Source organism: Mustela erminea, chromosome 19 (assembly GCF_009829155.1).
Source record: "Mustela erminea isolate mMusErm1 chromosome 19, mMusErm1.Pri, whole genome shotgun sequence".
NCBI lineage: Eukaryota > Metazoa > Chordata > Mammalia > Carnivora > Mustelidae > Mustela > Mustela erminea.
In genome coordinates, this window is record NC_045632.1 from 12,259,474 (window position 1) to 12,280,518 (window position 21,045).

The following is a 21,045-nucleotide window of genomic DNA, read 5'->3' on the forward strand; positions in this document are numbered from 1 at the left end:
CTTGTAACAGTGTTTGACCTCAGGTATAATTTATCTGATATAAAAATAGCCACCGCTCTTCTCTTTTGGTTACCATTTCATTTACATGAAATCTCTTTTTCCAACCCTTCACTTTCAGCTTATGTGTATCCTTAAAGCTAAAATATGTCTTTTGTAAACAGCATATATTTGGGTTATGGTTTTGTTTTGTTTTCATTTTTTACCTGCTCAGCTCTTCTATAATCTTTTTTTTTTAAGATTTTATTTATTTACTTGATAAAGATTACAAGTAGGCAGAGAGGCAGAGAGAAAGGGAAGCAGGCTTGCTGCTGAGCAGAGAGCCCAATGCGGGGCTTGATCCCAGGACCCTGAGATCATGACCTGAGCCCAAGGCAGAGGCTTAACCCATTGAGCCACCCAGGCGCCCCTCTTCTATAGTCTTTTGATTGAGGGATTTAATCCATGTACACTTAAATCACTTACAGAGGGGCATCTGGGGGGCTCCCTCCATTAAGCATCGGCTTTCAGCTCAGGTCATGATCCAGAGTCCTGGGATCAAGCCCCAAGTTTGGCCCCCTGCTCAGCAGGAGCCTGCTTCTCCTCTCCCTCTGCCCCTCCCCTTACTCATTCATTCTCTTTCTCTTTCTCTCTCTCTCTCTCTCTCAAAGAAACAAATAAAATATTTTTTAAAAAGCACTTACTGATAGGTTAGGGCATATTATTGTCATTTCCTTAACTGTTTTCTGACTTTTAATTTTTTTAAAGATTTTTTATTTATTAATTTGACAGAGAGAGATGACAAGCAGACAGAGAGGCAGGCAGAGAGAGAGGAGGAAGCAGGCTTCCTGCTGAGCAGAGATTCCGATGCGGGGCTCGGACCCAGGACCCTGGGATCATGACCTGAGCCAAAGGTAGCAGCTTAACCCACTGAGCCACCCAGGTGCCCTCTGACTTTTAATTTTTTAGTTAAAATATTTTTAATGTCACATTTCATTTTTAAAATTTTATATCTTCCTTTTATATTTAGCATTCTTCCCTGTTATTATTGGTGTCTTCTAAGTTTTTTTTTTAATATTTTATTTATTTATTTGACAGAGAGATATCACAAGTAGGCAGAGAGGCAGGCAGAGAGAGAGAGAGGAGGAAGCAGAATCCCTGCTGAGCAGAGAGCCCGATGCGGGACTCAATCCCAGGTCCCAGGACCCTGAGATCATGACTTGAGCCTAAGGCAGCGGCTTAACCCACTGAGCCACCCAGGTGCCCTGTAAGTCTCTTTTTAATAGCTACATATTTTCACAGCATGGGTGACTATCAAAATGTCTTCAACTCTTCATCTATTATTGGACAGTTTCATTTTAGTCTGTTTCTATTCATCACCAATAATTTTAATGCATATTTCTATACATAGATATTTGTCTGTATTTAATAACTTTGAGTTTTATTGTTAGAAAGTCATATAATCTTTGTTTTGTTTTTTGTTCTTATTTAAATTCAATTAATTAACATGTAATGTATTATTTGTTTCGGGGGTACAGGTCTGTGATTCATCAGTCTTATATAACACCCAGTGCTCATTACAACACATACTATCCCCAACATCCACCACTCAGTTACCCCATTTCTCACCTCTCCCCTCCAGCAACCCTCTGTTTGTTTCCTGTGATTAAGACTCTCTTATGGCTTGTCTTCCTCTCTGATTTCATCTTGTTTTTTTCTTCCCTCCCTTCCCCTGTGATCCTGTTTTGTTTTGTAATTTCCACACATCAGTCAGGTCATATAATTGTCTTTCTCTGACTGACCTATTTTGCTTAGCACAATAACCTCTAGTTCCATCCCCATCATTGTAAATGGCAAGATTTCAATTTTTTGGTGGCTTCAGAGTATTCCACTGTGTGTTTGTGTGCGTTTGTGTGGGTATACACACCACATCTTCTTTATCCATTCATCTTTTGGTGGATGTGTGGGCTCTTTCTATAGTTGGCTATTGTGGACATGGCTTCTATGAACATTGGGGTGCATGTGCCCCTTTGGATCACTGCATTTGTATCTTTGGGGTAAATAGCCAGTAGTGCAATTGCTGGGTCATAGGGTAGCTCTATTTTCAACTTTTTGATGAAAAAGTTGTTTTTCCTCAAAATACTGTTTTCCAGAGTGGTCAATCCAGCTTGCATTCCCACTAACTGTGTAAGAGCATTCCCCTTACTCTCATCCTTGCCAACATATGTCCTTTCCTGACTTGTTCAGTTTAGCCATTCTGACTGGTGTAAGGTGGTATCTCATTGTGGTTTTGATTTGTATTTCCCTAATGCCGGTGATGTTGAGCATTTTCTCATGTGTCTGTTGGCCATCTGGATGTCTTCTTTTCAGAAATGTCTGGTCATGTCTTCTGCCCATTTCTTGACTGGATTATTTGTTCTTTGGATGTTGACTCTGATAAGTTCTTTACAGATTTTGGATACTAGCCCTTTATCTGATACGTCATTTGCAAACATCTTCTCCCATTCTTTCAGCTGTCTTTTGGGTTTTGTTGACTGTTTCCTTTGCTGTGCAAAAGCTTTTTATCTTGATGAAGTCCCAATAGTTCATTTTTGCCTTTGTTTCCCTTGCCTTTGGAGACGTGTCTAGCCAGAAGCTGCTGTGGTTGCTGCCTCTGTTCTCTAGGATTTTGATGGATTCTTGTCTCATATTTAGGTCTTTCATCCATTTTGAGTCTATTTTTGTGTATGGTTTAAGGAAATGGTCCAGTTTCATTCGTCTGTATATGGGTGTTCAATTTCCCGATACCATTTGTGAAGAGACTATCTTTTTTTCCACTGGCTATTCTTTTCTGCTTTGTCAAAGATTAGTTGACCATAGAGTTGGAGGTCCATTTCTGGGTTCTCTATTCTGTTAATTGATCTATGTGTCTGTTTTTGTACCAGTATCATACTGTCTTGATGATGAAAGCTTTGTAACAGAGCTTGAAGTCTGGAATTGTGATGCCACCTGCTTTGGTTTTCTTTTTCAACATTCTTTTGTCTATTTGGAATCTTTCTGGCTCCATCCAAATTTTAGGACTTTTTGGTCCAGTTCTGTGAAAAAAATTGATGGTATTTTGATAGGGATTACATTGAATATATAGATCGCTCTAAGTAGCATAGACATATTAACAATATTTGTTAAATCCAATCCATGAGCATGGAATGCTTTTCCATTTCTATGTGCCTTCCTTAATTTCTTTCATGAGTGTTCTATAGTCTTCTGAGTACAGACACTTTGCCTCTTTGTTTAGGTTTATTCCTACGTATCTTATGGTTTGGGGTGCAATTATAAATGGGACCAACTCCTTAATTTCTCTTTCTTCTGTCTGTTAGTGTATAGAAATGCAGCTGATTTCTGTGCATTGATTTCATATCCTGTCACTTTGATGAATTCTTGTATGAGTTCTAGCCATTTTGGAGTGGAGTCTTTTGGGTTTTCCACATAGAGTATCATGTCATCTGCAAAGAATGACAGTCTGACTTCCTCTTTCTTAATTTGGATGCCTTTTATTTCTTTTTGTTGTCTGATTGCTGAGGCTAGGATTTCTAGTACTATATTGAATAGCAGTGGTGATAGTGGACATCCTTGTTGTGTTCCTGACCTTAAGAGAAAAACTCTGTTTTTCCTCATTGAGAATGGTATTTGCTGTGGGTTTTTCATAGATGGCTTTTATGATATTGAGATATATTCCTCTATCCCTGCACTGTGAAGAGTTTTAATCAAGAAAGGATGCTGTACTTTGTCAAGTGCTTTTTCTGCAGCTGTTGAGAGGATCGTATCATTCTTGTTCTTTTATTTACATAGTGTTATCACTTTTACTCATTTCTGGATGTTGAACCACCCTTGCATCCTAGAAATAAATTCCATTTGGTCCTGGTGAATAGTCCTTTCAATGTACTGTTGGATCCTATTGGCTAGCATTTTGGTGAGAATTTTGGCATCCGTGTTCATCAGGGATATTGGTCTGTACTTCTTTTTGGTGGATTCTTTGTCTGGTTTTGGGATCAAGGTAATGCTGGCCTCATGGGAAAAAATTGGAAGTTTTCTTTCCATTTTGATTTTTTGAAACAGCTTCAGAAGAATAGGTATTAATTCTTTAAATGTTTGGTAGAATTCCCTGGTAGAATCCATCTGGCCCTGGGCTCTTGTATGTTAGGAGATTTTTGATGACTGCTTCGATTTTCTTGCTGGTTATGAGACTATTCAGATTTTATATTTTTCCAGTTTCAGTTTTGGTAGTTTATTCATCTCTATGAATGCATTCATTTCTTACAGACTGCCTAATTTGTTGGCATACAGTTGCTCATAATATGTTCTTATAACTGTTTGTATTTCTTTGGTGTTGGTTGTGATCTCTCCTCTTTCATTCATGATTTTATTTATTTGGATCCTTTCTCTGTTCTTTTTTGATAAATCTGGCTGGGGGTTTATCAGTCTTATTAATTCTTTCAAAGGACCCGCTCCTTGTTCCATTGATCTGTTCTACTGTTCTTTTGGTTTCTATTTCATTGATTTCTGCTCTAATCTTTATTATTTCTCTCCTCCTGCTGGGTTTAAGTTTTATTTGCTGTTCTTTCTCCAACTCTTTTAGATGTAAGGTTAGGTTGTGTATTTAAGACCTTTCTTATTTCTTAAGAAAGGCTTGTGCTGCTATATACTTCCCTCTTAGAACCACGTATCCTGCATTCCAAAGATTTTAAACAGTTGTGTTTTCATTTTCGTTTTTAAAATTCTTTAATTTACTGACCATTCATTCTTTAGTAGGAAGCTCCTTAGCCTCCATGTATTTGAGTTCTTTCCAACTTTCCTCTAGTGACTGAGTTCCAGTTTCAAAGCATTGTGGTTCAAAAATATGCAGGGAATGATTCCAATCTTTGGTACCGGTTGAGACCTGATTCGTGACCCAGGATGTGATCTGTTCTTCAGAATGTTCCTTTGTTCCTTTGTTTCTTGCTATTTTCCTTTGTCATTTGATAATTTTATGTAGTGATATGCTTTGATTCATTTATTCTTTATGTTTTGTGTATCTGTTTTTTTAGAAGCATTGGGATTTCTTTTTGTCTTTATTTTATTAATTTTTAAGATTTTATTTAGTTATTTGATAGAGAGAGAGAGCCAGAGAGCATAAGCAGGGCGAATGGCAGAGGGAGAGGGAGAAGCAGGCTCCCCACTGAGCAAGAAGCCCAATGGGGGCTCAATCCCAGAACCGTGGGATCATGACTTGAGCCGAAGGCAGATGCTTAACCGACTGAGCCACCCAGGTATCCCTGTTGTGTTTTCAATGTTATTTATTTGACAGAGGTAGTGATAGAACAGCAAGGGAGAGCATGAGTGGGAAGGAGAGGGAGCTGCAGGCTCCTGCTGAAAAGGGAGCCCAACATGGGTCTCAATCCCAGGACCCTGGGATCATGACCTGAGCTGAAGGCAGATGCTTTACTGACTGAGCCACCCAGGTTGCCCCTGTTTATCTATTTAAAAAAAATTTTTTTTTATCAAGAAGCTTATCTAAAACATCTTATAGTTTCAACAGTCTACTTCAAGCTGAGCACAACTTGACTTTGCACAGAAAAACTCTATACTTTTGCTCTTCCCCATGCATTTTGTGATTGATATTATCATTTACATCTTTTTATATGGACTAAGTTATTGTCATTATAATTATTTCTTAATGCTTTTGTCTTTTAACTTTTATACAAGAATTGACAGTGATTTATACACCACCATAGCAGTATTAGAGTACTCTGTATTTAACTAATATACTTACCTTTACCAGTGAATGGTATATTCATATGTTTTCATACTGCTAATTTGTGTCTTTTTTCATTTTAGCTTGAAGAACTGTCTCTGGCATTTCTTGTAAGGCAGGTCTAGTGGTGACGTAAGGCTTATCTTGGAAGGCCTTATCTTCCTTCACTTCTGAAGGACAGCTTTGTCAGTCTTGATTGGCAGTTTTTTCCTTTCAGCAATTTTGACTCTGCCATCCCATTTATTTCTGGCCTGCAAAGCTTCTGCAGAGAAATCTGGGATTATGTAGTTAATGGCAAGTCTCTTTTTCTTTGGCTTTGGAGAATATGATTATTTTGTGTCTTGGTGTAGGTCTTTTAAAATTCAACCTATTTGGAATTCTTTGAGCTTCATGAGTCTGGATGTTTATTTGCTTCCCCAGAATTGGGGAAATTTCAGCCATTTTTCCTTAAAATCGTTTTCTGCTTCTCTTCTTTCTCTCTCTTCCCTTCCCTTCCTTCCCATTATGTGTATATTTGTTCATTTTTGAAGTCCTATAAGCCCTTTAGGCTGTCTTCACTCTTTTTCATTCTTTTTATGCCTCTGACTGAATCATTTTGAATGACTTTATCTTCAGGTTTACTCATTTTTTTCTTCTGTTTTTATCAAGTCTGCTTTTGAACCCCACTCATGTATTTTTCAGTTCAGTAACTGTATTCTTCACATCCAGTGTTTGGATTTTGACTGTTTGTTTCTACATCTTTGTTGATATTGTTTGTTGTATCATTTTCCTGATTTCATTGCGCTATCTATGTTCTCTTCTCACTGAAAATTTTTTAAAGGTCATATATATATATATATATATGTATATATATATATATATATCTTATATATTATAAAATATATAAAATATATAGAAATCATATATATTTGCAAATATATATATATTTTTTCTTTTATTTTGTAAATATTTTATTTATTTGACAGAGAGAGAGCGATCACAAGTAGGCAGAGAGTCAGGTAGAGAGACGGGGGGAAGCAGGCTCCCCGCCTGCAGAGAGAGCCCAATGTGGGGCTCGATCCCAGGACCCTGAGACCATGACCTGAGTGGAAAGCAGGGGCTTAACCCACTGAGCCACCCAGGTGCCACTATACTTCTATTACCATAAGGAAGTAGTCCACTAGTTTCAGGAGGATAAGAAACATGTAGCTAAGGGCCTCCCACACCAACTATAACTAGCCTACATTAGCTGAGAGCCAGCCAACCCCCAGGCATAAGAACAAGCCCAGCTAAGGTAAGAAGAGTCTCCTAGCCAATCTTGAGCTGATCCTAGATGTATGGGAAACAAATATTTATTGTGTGTTTTCAGGTTTGTGGTTGGTGATTATGCAGCATGATTGCAATCGATGACTACTACATATAGTACAAAAGTGGTGTTTAAAGCATGCAGCAAGCCCACAGATGTTAAGAGGTGGGTGGGCAGAGAAAGAAAAGTCTAAATCCAAAACAAGTTTCTATTCCATTAAGGATAAAACATTGCCTCTCAATGATAAAAGGGGCTCAGTGTGATGCACCTTCCCCCAGACTTCTGGCTGGTGTGGGGTGGATATAGAACCAGTCCTGGGTTCTTTCTCATTCATGCCTTCACGGGGGAGGACTGACTTAAACCAAGTGAAGAGTTTGGAAGGTGTAACTAAGATGTGCAGAGCCCAGTTCTTAATAGCCGGCTTCCCCACAGACAGCATGTTGTATTTATAGTTGTTCTTCAAGTCACCAATGTTCTGATCCCCAATAATTTGTTTAGGTGCAACATCCACTAGTCCTTGGAAGTTTTCTTTGTCAACAAATGACTTATCTATGTAAAAGGCTGCAGGTCCCTTTGCTAGGTGGAAGGCAGAAGTATCAGACATAGCAGAGTCCTTCTTCAAATGTGTCTGGACTCTCCCTTAAGTGTTTACAAACTGACCCAAAAAAGTTCTGACTCCAGTAGGGTGGCCCTTGACCACCTCTTTTGAACCTACATTTTTGCTTATTTTGTTATATGAATTATTTGGGGAGCATCACACCCAATTTTGTGTGTCTACTCCCCCCAGGATCACATTATACCAGCCATCTTCCTATGGGAATTGTCCCCCTTTTCAACACTCAGGGACCTCCCATCACTATGGAGATCGTAGAACATTTCAACTTCTGCCCCTCCCACAGGCACCCCCTCAACTTTCTTTTGTGTGGGAAGGAAGTGATAAAATGAGGCATGTTTCAAAGGGTTGGAGCTTCAGTTGTCTCAAGTCTTTCTAAGCCTCCTATGTACCATCACTACAACTGCCAAGATCCTGTTTCTCCAGGGCCACCCAAACTTTTCAGCCTTGCTCTATAAACAGAGCTAGGCTATCAATTTAACTGAGTAAGTCAGTGACCTGCAGGATCAAGGTATATATAGAAATCCTTCCATACCTCTGATCTTGACACTCAAGTTTCTGAATTTGTCTATGATGATAGCTATTAAAGCCCTTCACCCCAAGGAGAGGTGAATCCAGAAGGCCAATCACAAGCAGTATTTAGATATTTTACTACCACAAGCCTTGTTCTTCTAGTTTTCCACCTCAAGGCCCAAATTTGAATTGAAAGTATCTCATATTTCCCTCATGTTTATCTTCAACCCACTCTCTGGTATGAACTTCTCTATCAGTTAGGGCTCTTTTGGGTTGCAAATAACAAACATTGGCCAAGTAAAGCAAATAATGAGTAGATTGGGAGGGTACTGGGTAGCCCAGAAAATCAAAGGAAAAACTAAAGAGTTCTCAAGAAGGACAGTTACCAGAACAGCTCTATCCATGCAGAAACAAATGAGTCAGTGCTACCACTGGAATGAGGCATGTTGTGTCCTTCTGCTCAGGGAGCCCAATAGGCACCAGGCTTAGCCTTTAGTTGAGGTAGGGGCAGGGCACTACGAAGTAGTCTCCAGAAAGAGGAAGAGTATTTTGCTTGGTGAAAAGGGCAAAAACTGCCTCAATAACAAAGCTACCTCATGTGAAAGGAAGGTTAAAGATACAGAAGTTCTTAGGAAACCCAAAAGTGGGCAGTTCAGCCAGAATCCACAAGGTACTGGGGTGAGTGAGGCACCAGGAGCCAAGCTTCCCTTCAGTTATATGGCCTAATTCCAGACTCGTTTGTTCATCAGCACACCCAGCCCCCAACCTGTGAGCTCTCAGGTAGCCCTTAGTCTGAGTCTGACTACACACTGGGAGCCAAAGGGCACCTATCAGCTGAGATCAGGGAGGAGTCAAATATCATGGAATAAATGTGGGGCTGGAGCATGGTTACTGCTACAACAGAAACACAGTGGAGGAATTCTGGAAGTGTGAAAGTGCTGGTCAGGCAACCCCAGATGACCTTCACTGAATTTCTTTTCTCTACTTCCTTTTGTAATATAAACTTCAGGAAATCAGTCTTAAGAGAACTGACCCTCTCACCCTGACCTATGCTGATTACCCCTCACCACAGAGGGGCCATCAAAGCTGTGACTGAGGAGTCAGAGTTCACAAGAGATAACCATAGTGTGGTGGGCTTTCATTTTAATATAAATAAGCTAATTTCTAATAAAATGAAAGAACCCAGGACTCTGCCACTGTCAAATTCCAGAGTAGTTAGAATTAAATGAAAATCACATTTTTATATCCTGAGGAGTAGAATCCAATCATGTGACATGCAGATTAGAAGGAGTCAAGTATATAAGCACCTCCTTTGTGTCATGGAGTCAAGGACACAGCAATTTCAAACTGGCTAAGATGCAAACCACAGTCCTAACCAACAGGGATCCAGCTAGCAACCTGGCCAAAAATCTCTGATCATAACAGAATTACAGGCATGTTTAAAAATTACCTCCCAATTTACCTGGGATGGTAACCCACCAAATTGCATGAGATCCTTGGGTGGTAAAATCAGGTTAAAATAAGGGAAATGACTCCCCTGAAGACTTTTAACTTCAAGGAAGAATTAGGAATAGACACTTTAAAGAGATTCTAGGGGACCCGGATGGCTCAGTCAGTTAAGCATCTGCTTTCTGCTCAGGTCATGATCTCCAGGTCCTGGTATTGAGTCCCACATGGCGCTCCCTGCTCAGCAAGGGGCCTGCTTCTTCCTCCCTCTGCCTATGCCTGCTGCTCCCCCTGCTTGTGCTGTCAAATAAAATCTTAAATAATGATAATAATAATAATAAAGAGATTCTAAACCATAGTACTAACATTTTTATGTTAAGGCATTACTCGTTTGTAGTTTTTTTGCTTGAAAGAATCTCATATTTGAGATTAAAAATTAAAATGCTGACTCAAGTTGAGTGAAATATACTTGTGTTTATTAGCAAGTTTAAAAACACTACAGGAATATACAGAAGTGCAGTTAAAAATGAAGAATCCTGTAGCATTTAAATATCTCTTAGAAGGAATTATTGAAATAAATACTTAAAAATGTAGTAAGACTTGTAAGCCAAACTTAAAGGCCTAAGGAGAAACTAAGTTTTTGGATTTATAGTTGTAACAAAAAACTACACTTACCAACCCCAAACACTTAGAATGGACAAAAGAAGAGACTGACAAATACCTTCTTTTTAACTTTATTTTTATTGTTGACACTATTACAGATAGATAGAACAACCACAACCATATTATCAAACCAAAAACCTGTGCACAGAAACAAGATGAAGAAAATATATCAAGATGTTAACCACAGTCTTTGGATGGTGAAAATATGGGTGAGTTTCTCTTCTACATTTCTGTAACTTCAAAGTTTCTATAATGAACACATACAGTGTTTATAATGGAAATATATGTGATAAAGGTGGATTACCAAAACACTATGATAAAGACCATTCGAAGAAACCAAGACAAAATATTTAACCATAATCCCACAACAACCACATAACTATTTAACTGTCTTCCATATTTCTTCCCATCTTTTACTCTATGTATACTTATCATTAACACCCTAATTATAGATTGGTGCACAGATCAAGATGTTAACAGCAATTGTTGCTGGGTGTTGGGAATATGGGTCAATTTCTTTTCTTCTAGTTTACTGAATTTTCCAAAGGTTGCTATGAGTATGTATTATATTTGTAATGGAGAAATACATACATAAGATTTAATACCAAAACACCAAAGGTCATTCAAGGAATTTGAGACAATATATTTAACCATAATCCCACAATGACAACACTATTTTAATTATTTTCCATATATTTTTTTCATTTTAGACTTTATGCATACATATTTAACACTTATAATCACAAGCGTGTGCACTAAAACAAGATGGAGGAAATAGATTAAGATGTTAACAGTAGTTGTTGTGTGTTGGGAATATGGGTGACTTTTTTCTCTTTTCTAATTTAGTGTATTTTCCAATATTTTCTCTGGGTATGTATTATGCTTGTAATGTAAACAATCATAATAAACTTTGTTATCAGAACACTATTATAAGGAACATTTGAAGACATTAAGATGAAAGTATTTAACCATAATTCCACAAAGATAACATAACAGCTATTTTGAATACACATTTGACACAGTTATAATCATAAACCTGTGCACAGAAACAAGAATAAACAAGATGTTGAAGAGTATATCTGTCTTTGGATGGTTGGAATATGGATTTTTTTCCTCTACTTTTCTGTATTTTCCAAGTGTCTGATAATGAGTTCAAATTATGTTCACAATGGAAACGTGATTATAAACTTTTTAGTAACACTACAGTAAAGAACATTCAAAGAATTTAAGAAAATAATGCTCAACTATAAGCCTACAACAAGAACAACACAATAGCTTTTGACTATAAGCATACATTTTTAATCAGTTATAACTGTAGTATAAATATAGTTCTGTGTCCTGCTTTTTCCACTCAATATTCCGTAAATATACTTCCACATTGCTACATAACTCTTCATGATTATCATTTTTAAACAACTGCATGACAGTCCATGGATACCTTCTTGTAATCATTTTCCTACTGTTTGGCATTTATGTTGTTCCTAATTTTTCACTAACATAAGGTTGGAATGGGCACCCTAAAGTCTGGCAAGTTGTTTAATACTGCCAACAGTGATAAATCCAAATTCACCCCAATAACATCAATGCTGGTTCCCATCTAAAGGGTCCTCCTGTTTTGTGGGGCCTCAATGCTCCTTGGATGTCCATTCCAACCTCAGGTCTTTCCATGCAGCTGGCCCTCACCTACATTGAAAAGGCCCCTTCTTAACTGCCCAGGACATCCTGCTCAATTCATTCCCACAAACCTGGCCTTCTAAGCCTTGCTTTCCATGTTTCCTTCTGTCTGCTTCCTTACCCTCCTAGATCTGGTGATGTATTAGGACTCCCTTCTTTGGCTTCCTCATTTCTGCTTCATGCTTTCAACAATACAACCTCCCTCGACTTTGGCATTCCCTGCAGCTCTGACATACACTCTCTGAGCCCCACCTGCAGATCCAGGAGAGTGAGACTTAGACGCATTCCCCCAGCAGGTGTATTAATTTTGCTTGCTCAAATTATCTGCTGTTATCTTTTGCTCACTTAATCTATAGATCCACTAAGTTTTTTTTTTTTAATTTTTTTTCCCAGCCAACTCAAAGCCAAAAAATTTAATAGTTATTATGCAAGGGGAGGGGAAGCAAAAGAGCACAGGTGGTCCACAGAACAGGACACAGAAAACCTCAAGCTATAAGGTCAATTTGTGATTAAGTGGAAAACTGAGGTGATCAGACGAACGTGACACTAAATGGATAGCTCAGAAATACTTAGAAGGGCTGAAAGAGGGAGGAACAAATGTTAAGGAAAGAAATTAAGGCTGCTGGGGAACCTGAGTCCATGTTAAGCTTAAGTTGACTGTAAAGAAAGCTTTTTTTAAATTTTTTTTTAAAATTTTTTTAAAATTTTTAAAATGCAAGTTAGACATGGGTGGAGGGTCGGACAGGTGAAGACGAGAATTAAGCGATAGAAAGCTCTAAGGATACTAGCTCCTGGGCATCCAGGGTGCAAACTGACTTGTGGCCATATAATACTAATGAAGCCACGCTGCTACTTGTCACTTAAGGCAGGAAGCGCACAAAGGAAGTGATGGAAATTGTAAGCCTGCGTCCTTATTTACAACATGAAAGCCTCTCCCTCTGGTTTTCAATCATCAGTAGGCACTACTGTGATCTAGTGATGGTTGCAACCCACTCTTCAAAGGCAAAAGCATAAGATTTATAGGGAAAAGCTTCAGCTTTTAAAAATTCACTATCAAATACACAAGTTGGTTAAAAAAAACAAAAACAAAAACTTGTAATATATTTGCATGAGAATCACTGCAAGGTACAATGTGGCAACCAACCACTTTGGGTCACAGAAGGCCAATCCACATATTGTAAAGGCTTACACAGCATTAGGTTCCAAAGTGTTGGTGTAGACAAAAAGGCTGAAAAGGAAGTTCCAAGTACTTCTCTTTTCAAACAGCAAAGAATAAAAGACATTTTACTTTTCATGCTTACACTTTTACAGGAATACTTAAGGGTAAGGAACAATACACAATTACTCAAAACGATACTGACGGGGTTCAAATAATGCACAATAAGTCTTTCTCAGAATCTAAGATACTTAGAAATATATTCTAATTTGTTGCTCTCTTCCTCCTCCAAAAAAAAAAAATCAGAGTACCAGGTAAGGTGCCTCTGCACAGTAAACTGTATTATCATATTAAATCCAAATATATGTAATTACTGCTTTTGCTACCATATGCTATTTTATATACATTGCAGGGAATATTATATATAGGTTACAGAAGTGTCATTTACATTTGACTGGGGCAATTTCTGTAATCTCAAAAACTTTTGAAATTTTCCCTCCAATAGATTACTCAGATGAAAGGTATGTGCTATAGCTTTCCCACATACATTCAGCGATGTGTGATGGGGGAGAGCTAAAACCAAAGAAGTTTCCACTTCGTTCTCTTTAGTCTGAGTTGTCTAATACTACAAGTCAGGTGTGCACATGCCGGGGTAAGTTTCCTTCTGACGCTATTATAGATTGGTTTCAAGTCTCCGGTTTAGTGGTGGTCAAGTTCTAATTGAAAGTTTTCTAAACTTTATACTTGTGTTCTCAGCCAGTATGAGTATTCTGGTGTCTAGCAAGGGACAGGCGATCACTGAAAAGCTGCCCACAGACATCACATTTGAAGTACTTGTCATCGGCCCTATCACTGTCACTAGTGCTGGTGCTGGCATGTTCAGTGTAGCGTGAGCTTTCCCCATAGACACTTCCAGGCTCAAATATTATCACCCTGGCATGGGTTTTCAGGTGCTCACCATAGGCTGAGTTGGAGGTGAAGGTTTCTCCGCACTCCCTACAGTCATAGTATGGTTCTTCAACCTGAATCTCCTGATCGTCACCTTCTTCTTCAGGGTCTTCGATCCCTGCCCCATCTGGCTCATCAGCATCTCCCTCTGGCTCTTCAGCCTTTCCCTCCGGCTCCTCAGCTCTTTCTTCTGGGTCTTCAATCCCTGCACCATCTGGCTCATCAGCATCTCCATTGGGCTGTTCAGCCTCTCCATTGGGCTGTTCGGCCTCCCCATTTGGCTCCGCAGCCTCCCCATCTGGCCCTTCGGCCTCTCCATTGGGCTCAGCGGCCTCTACGTTAGGCTCAGCAGCCTCCACCTCTGGTTCAACAGCCTCCACCTCTGGCTCAGCAGCTTCTACATTTGATCCCTGGATCCGCAGAACTTCTCGTGGAACAAGGACATTGGCTTCCACCTCCTGGGCTCCTTCTTCTTCTTCCTCTTCAAGATGAAGCTTCTGATGTTTTGTGAGAACTGTGTTGTGAATGAAGGACTTCCCACAGTCCTTGCATTCATAGAATGGTGAATCTCTCTTAGGGGGCTCAGTGAGAAATGAGGTGTGAACAAAGGAGGCCCCATAATCATAGGGCTCATCTTTCTCATGAACTCTCATGTGCTCCCTAAGGTCTGACTGATTGAGGAAGGATTCTCCGCATGTTTTACATTCATAGTGTTTCTCTTCGGTCTGACTTCTCTGAAACTCAGTAAGGGCCAAGCCTGGACTGACTGCATCTTCACTTCTCTGGTCCTGCTCTGGTAAATCCTCACCAGTGTGAATTCTCATATGTTCACTAAGGACAGAGCCATGAATGAAGTCTTGTCCACACACGTGGCACTGAAGGGATGTTCCTGCAGGAGGATTCTTCTGTGGGGCACGAAGCCTCCGTGGGTTAATGACCAAGGGTTGCATAAAAGGTTCCTCATACCTTCTATGGCCAAAGAATTGATCTTGCTCATGGATTTTCTGATGCTCAAATAGGAATGAGCTGTGAACAAAAGATTCCCCACAGGCAGGGCATTCGTAGAGCTGCTCCCCAATATAATCTTTCTGATATTCGCTGACAGAATGGGTATGGATTACAGAATGTGTGTACTCACGACTATCAATGAGATACTCTCTGCCATGAACCTTCTGATGATCCTTCAGGTCTGCACGGTCTGCAAAACCCAGCCCACAGTCCTTACATCCATAGATTGAGTCTTCAGTCTCATCCTGCTCGTCCTGCTCATCTGGGTCATCCTGCCGAGGGTCATCAGGCTGAGACTCTACCTGCCGAGGCCCATCAAGGCCTATGCCCTGAATAACAGAGTTTCCAAAGAGCTTCCGGCCATGGAATTCTTCTCGGGCATAGATTTTCTGATGTGCCCCAAGCTCTTCAATGGTGGCGAAGCAGTCTCCACACTCCTTACATCTGTTGCGCACCTGCTGTTCAGCGTAACTCGTCTGTGCTTGCTCTTCAGTGTAACTCAGTGATGCTGGCTGTTTAATAAAACTCAGTGGTGCTGGTTCTTTAAGGAAACTCAGCGCTGCTGGGTCTTTAATGAAACTCAGCGGTGCTGGTTCTTTGGTGAAACTCAGTGGTGCCATTTGTTTAATGTAACTCATCTGCATGGGGTTTTCAGGGTAACTTATCTGCACTGGGTGTGCAATGTAATTTGTCGGCCCTATTTGTTTAGGGTAACTCACCGGCGCTGGGGGTTTTGTGGAACTTGCTGGCGCTGGGGGTTTAGCGTAACTTGTCTGCACTGGTTGTTCAGAGTATCTCGCCTGCCCCGGGTGTTCAGCGTAACTTGTCTGCGCTTGTTCAGCATAACTTGTCTGAGGGTCAGTAGAAGCTAAGCTGCGAATTACAGATCGTTCATAGTTTTTACTTCCAGAGGGCTTCTTTCTATCATGAATCTTTTGATGCTCGGTGAGGTCGGAACTACGAACAAAGGATTCTCCACACACTGGACATTCATAGAATCTCTCTCTAGGGCGAAATGTATGAGGTTCACCAAAACGTAGGGAGTGAATTACAGAGGTCTCATGGTTCCTACGCTCAATGTTTTTTTTTTTTAGCACGAGCCTTCTGATGTTCGCGGACATTGGAGCTGGGAACAGACGACTCACTGGACCCCTGACTAGTCAGACTTCTTGGAGGTTCAATACGGGACACACTTTGTATAACGGAGTCCTTGTAGTTGTTACTCTTAGCCCCTTCATAAGGGTTCTCTCTGGCAGGAGTTTTCTGTTGCTTATCACGAGAGTCGGAAATGTGAGTGGAGGATTCTCCCTTCTCATCACATTCAACAACTTCATTTCCGTTGCAATTTTTGGGAGGTCTGAAAGAAGCTAAGCTATGGATAACAGACCTTTCATATTTCTTTCCTTCGGAATTCTCTCCAGCATGGACCTTCTGATGTTCAGTAACACCTGAGCTCTGGGTAGACTCTGCAATCACTTGTGGTTTACTGGGCCCCACTGCACTGTTACTTTTCTGAGCTTTAGCAAAGGCTACACTATGAATAACAGACCTCTCATATGGTTTTCTCTCACAGGCATTTTCTTTAGCAGGAATCTTCTGGCCATCATCAGGGTTAGAGCTGATGGTGAACGCTTTCTCATCCTCCTCGCTTTCAGGTGGTCTTGTTATAGTATGACTCTTCTGAGATTCAGTGAAGGGCACGCTATGAATGACAGACTTCTCGTACCCTCTGCCTTCATAGAGGTTCTTTCGAGAATGAATTTTCTGATGCTCACTGAGGTCTGAGCTTTGCCTAAAGGCATCCCCACCATCTTTAAAGTCATAGAGCTTTTCTTTGGAGTAAGATTTCTGACGCCTTTTAAGGGACTGACCAGGAATAAAGGTTTCCTCACACACTTTACCCTTATTTTCAAATAAGTTTCCTCTAGTATGGATCTTCTGATGTTCTTTCAGGGATGAGCTATGATGGAAAGTCTCCCCGCACACCTTACATTCATACATTTTCTCTTTACCATACATTTTCGGAACCTCATTAAGGGGTGGGCTAGGTTTAAAGGCTTCCCCACGCTCATTATCTTTGTCATCTTTACCATGGGTTTTCTGGTGTTCGATCAGGGCAGAACTATGAAGGAAGGTTTCCTTACATACCTTACATTCATAAAATTTATCCTTTCCGTATATTTTCTGAAGTTCACTGAAGGTTGGGCTAGGCATGAAGGGCTCCTCGTACTCTTCATCATTACATTCTGCAAGATGCTCTCGAGCATGAATTTTCCGGTGTTCGGCAAGGGCGGCACTCTTATTGAAGGTTTCCCCACACTCCTTACATTCGAAGCGTTTCCCCCCAGCCTGGCTTTTCTGAACCTCACTGACAGCCACACTGTGAATAAACGATTCGCCATACTCATAGAGATTCTCTCTAGTATGCATGATCTGATGTTCGACGAATTCTGAAATCACACTGAAAGATCTCCCACACTCATCACACACATAGGACATTGCCCCAAAATCAAGTGGGTGCGACTCAGTGAAGGAAGGGGCGCTAAGACTGCTCATGCTCATGGCTTTCCTCATTTCACTACATTCAAAAGGTCTCTTCCTTGCACAGCCTTTCTGCTCATGAACGGAGCCCTTCCCATCTGTGTCAAAGTGATAGCGCCTTTTTCTTTCAAGAACTCTCTTTTTGGAAACAAGACTTGAGTTACAATTATAGCTTCCCCCAAAAGCATTCCCTTCATAGCCCCTCTCCTGAATCACCGACTCCCTCTTGTTGAATGAAGCTTCTTTCCAATCATTGTCTGGCCTTCTGGAGAACCTCTGTGACCGATCATTAGAGTCCCTGGCCCTTCCCGATTTGGAGTTTCGTGAAACATCCTTGATGAATTTTTCCATTATCACCCCGTGGGAAGATTCATCTTCACAAATTCCCCGCCGATGGGTTGACTTTTTGGTTTCAGGCATGGTTTTCAGACCTGAAAAGAAACCCCAAATGTAAATACTCCCTAGTCCCTGTACATGTGCAAAGTAACAGTGGGACTTCTGAGATGATGGTGTGAATACAAAATGTAAGAGATTTACCAGTGTGTAGGTACAGCTCCCATCTCACTACCTAAAGGGGCCACTAGCTGGGATCTGCCTAGTGCTTACCTCGACTGGTGCTCGGGTAGGCACTTCTCTTTGACCTCGATGAATGGCCTTGTGTCATATGGGAATGACCATCGTCTTCGGCAAGCTGAACCCCTGTTCACAAGAATAATAGGAGTTATGGCTTATATAGCTGCAATCAGGTTGGGTACAAGACTCAACACAAAATAGTGCCTACCTTCCTACAAACCACTAAAGGAGGTAGCTCATATCCAACTCCGTGAACAGTCCCTGTCTCTGAACAGTCCTATGTGCAGTCCCACATCCTCACTGTCCACCTCTCAATCCATTCTAGCCTGCATTTTAATTAATTCTCCCAACTCCACCTAGAAATCTTAGAGACAATCCCATGTCCTTAAATCCAATGCATCCTTTTTAGTAACCTTTTCATAACCTTTTAAATCCCCACACCCTCTTTTTCACCAGCCTCCATGGTTCTCTTCTTCCTTGACTCTTTTCTCTAGCTGTTCTCTGAACTCCACTGCCTCGCACAGCTCTCTCCCCAGCATCAGACCTGCATAGCCAAGTGCCCGCTATGACTGGAGCTAGAGGACTTCAAGGACAGTCCAAACGGGAACTCGGGATCCCATTTTACTTTTGTATTTAAAAATCTTCACTGCCACCTCTCTAGAAAAAAGTGCCAACTCTTGTGGCAAGAGACATCACCCCATTCTCTTCTACCTTGTACAATACACTCTTTACCCAAAGCCAGAATGATTTCTCAAAAACATAAATCTCATCATTTACTTCTCTCCTTGAAATATTCAAAGCCTTCTTATTGCCCTTAAAGTCCAAATATATTAACGTCAATTCTAATATCTTGCAGCTTTAAGAATAAGGTGACAAAAAGCTTTAATGACTAGGTCTGGAGTAACTGACAGAAGCACCTGCTTACCCAGGGAGAGCAGCTTCCTATAGTTCTCCATGTTGTCCTGAATTGGGTTCTGAGGCTTCCTGTCCTCAGTCAGGTTCACAACGTCCTGGTATGACACTGCATCCTAAAATACCAAACACAGACCTCTCAATGGAGTCTTTCCACAGGCATCCAAGAGAGAAGAATTCTGGCAACATGGGTGCTACACATACAAAGATATGTAGAAAGTGCTCACAGTGTTTGGGGTTCTGAGTGATCCCAGGCAAGTTTTACTACGGACCTACTTTGTACCTACCTTGGCGCTATACTCTGAGGAAGATCCAAAAGACGTATGACACATATTCCTTGCCCTCATGCAGCTTATAATTTGGTTGGAGAGAAAAGACTCATGAAACAATTAGAGAACAATAAACAATAAAGTGGGGTACAGATAATCAGTGTTAAATAGCTTTGGTAGAAGGACAGCTCAGGGTTTTGTAGGACTTGGGTGGAACCTTAAGTGGTTAAGACTCCGAACACAGAGAAAAGGGACTGGTGGGAGAGCTTCAACAGGCCAAACATCAGTTATGTGTGGCATATGCAAGGACAGAAGGAAAACATGTTTCAGCAGACAACTAGTCAGCAACTGTGACTTAAGACTCCCTCCAAGGTCTCACTGTGTCCTATGCTCACCTTCACTGTACAACATGGATACTTGGTGGGCTCTTCTAGCTGTGGACAAGTTCCAAATAACCCAGATATAACTTTAAGTACTGAATGCCTTCATTTTATAGCTGCCTCTTCTACTGTAACAGCTATGCCTCTAAAAGTAATTTTTAAATTCCCTGCATTACTCAGAAGAATCTTCTATGCAGGATCTTACAGGATCTTTCCTTACTGCTGCACCAGAATGTCAATGGTCTCACGGAAGTGTGGTCCCAGGGAGTACGGCACCATGGCCTAGAGACAGACTTAAGGATGGACACAGCACCATGGAAAACCTGCAGGTTTTAGAGCCAGAGAAAACTCGAGGGTCAAAGGAGAACTGTACCATTTATGAGCCATGCAACCTTGGGAAAAGAAATCTTTCTGAGCCTCAGGTTCTTCGTCTATAAAATGGAGAGTTAGGCCCAACCTGCCGTGCAATATTGTGGGTGATGATTTTCTGCAATGTGATGTGTTGTTTAAACACCAAGAAAAACTACATAAAGAAAATGTAAACCACCAAATTACTATATAAAGATATTTTGATATTAAATTTATTAATTTCTCTGTGAAGTGGCATTATAGCCATGTGAAATGTAGCAAAAAAAAAAAAGTGCATTCACAATTAGGTGTATCTCCTATGAAGAAAGATAATAAGCACACACACTACGAGTTAAGAGGAAAGCCTCATTTATGCACCCGCCAACATCCAGTGATACAAAGCAAAAACCACAACCAAAACTAAGCAGAGTTCAAAACTGAAATCCTTTCTAGGTCCAGGCTGAGAATTCCTAGAATAATGAACAAGCGACATAGCTCAGGAGGCACTGCAAACTGGGTACAACTGCCACCCCAGAAAGCTGACTTGCATTGTTTTTGCTGGGTGCCAATCTCCTGCCCAACAGCAAGTTCAAGAGCAAAAGCCATGCTATGCTCATGTCTGTGACAGTGCATCCTAAGTCCCAGCACCAGTTTATTATACTACAAAGGAAAGTGTGGGTGGGAACAGATGCATTTCTGGTGAGAGAAAGGGAACCAGGGCTCTTAACTTGGGGGATTAGCAGAGAAACAGATGCAGTTAAGAACTTGGGGAGCACAGGGAAGTCAGAAGGGTCACCACCCCTGGTGTTGACAGACACCCCCAAGGACAATGGCAAAAAGCAATGGCTGTTTTTCATATTCTTCTCTCCATTTGACTGAGTAAAATAAATACATGTTAAATTTTTAACTACATTGTTCCTATGAAAGAAAAATGGTGCTCTGATTTAAAGTGAAGTTATAATCTATGTAA

At 40.6% G+C, this 21,045-nt stretch overlaps 1 protein-coding gene across 1 annotated transcript in view; it reads right to left on the bottom strand.

Annotated features, from left to right (window-relative positions):
• Positions 1–10,325: 10,325 nt before the first annotated feature.
• The window catches only part of PEG3 (paternally expressed 3), a 34,089-nt gene continuing 23,369 nt past the window's right edge, over positions 10,326–21,045 (bottom strand). Inside the window, 4 exon segments of the mRNA XM_032324585.1 lie at positions 10,326–16,143; positions 16,145–18,024; positions 18,200–18,292; positions 19,092–19,194. Coding sequence (XP_032180476.1) covers positions 13,849–16,143; positions 16,145–18,024; positions 18,200–18,292; positions 19,092–19,194 — 4,371 coding nt within the window. The 3' untranslated portion in view covers positions 10,326–13,848.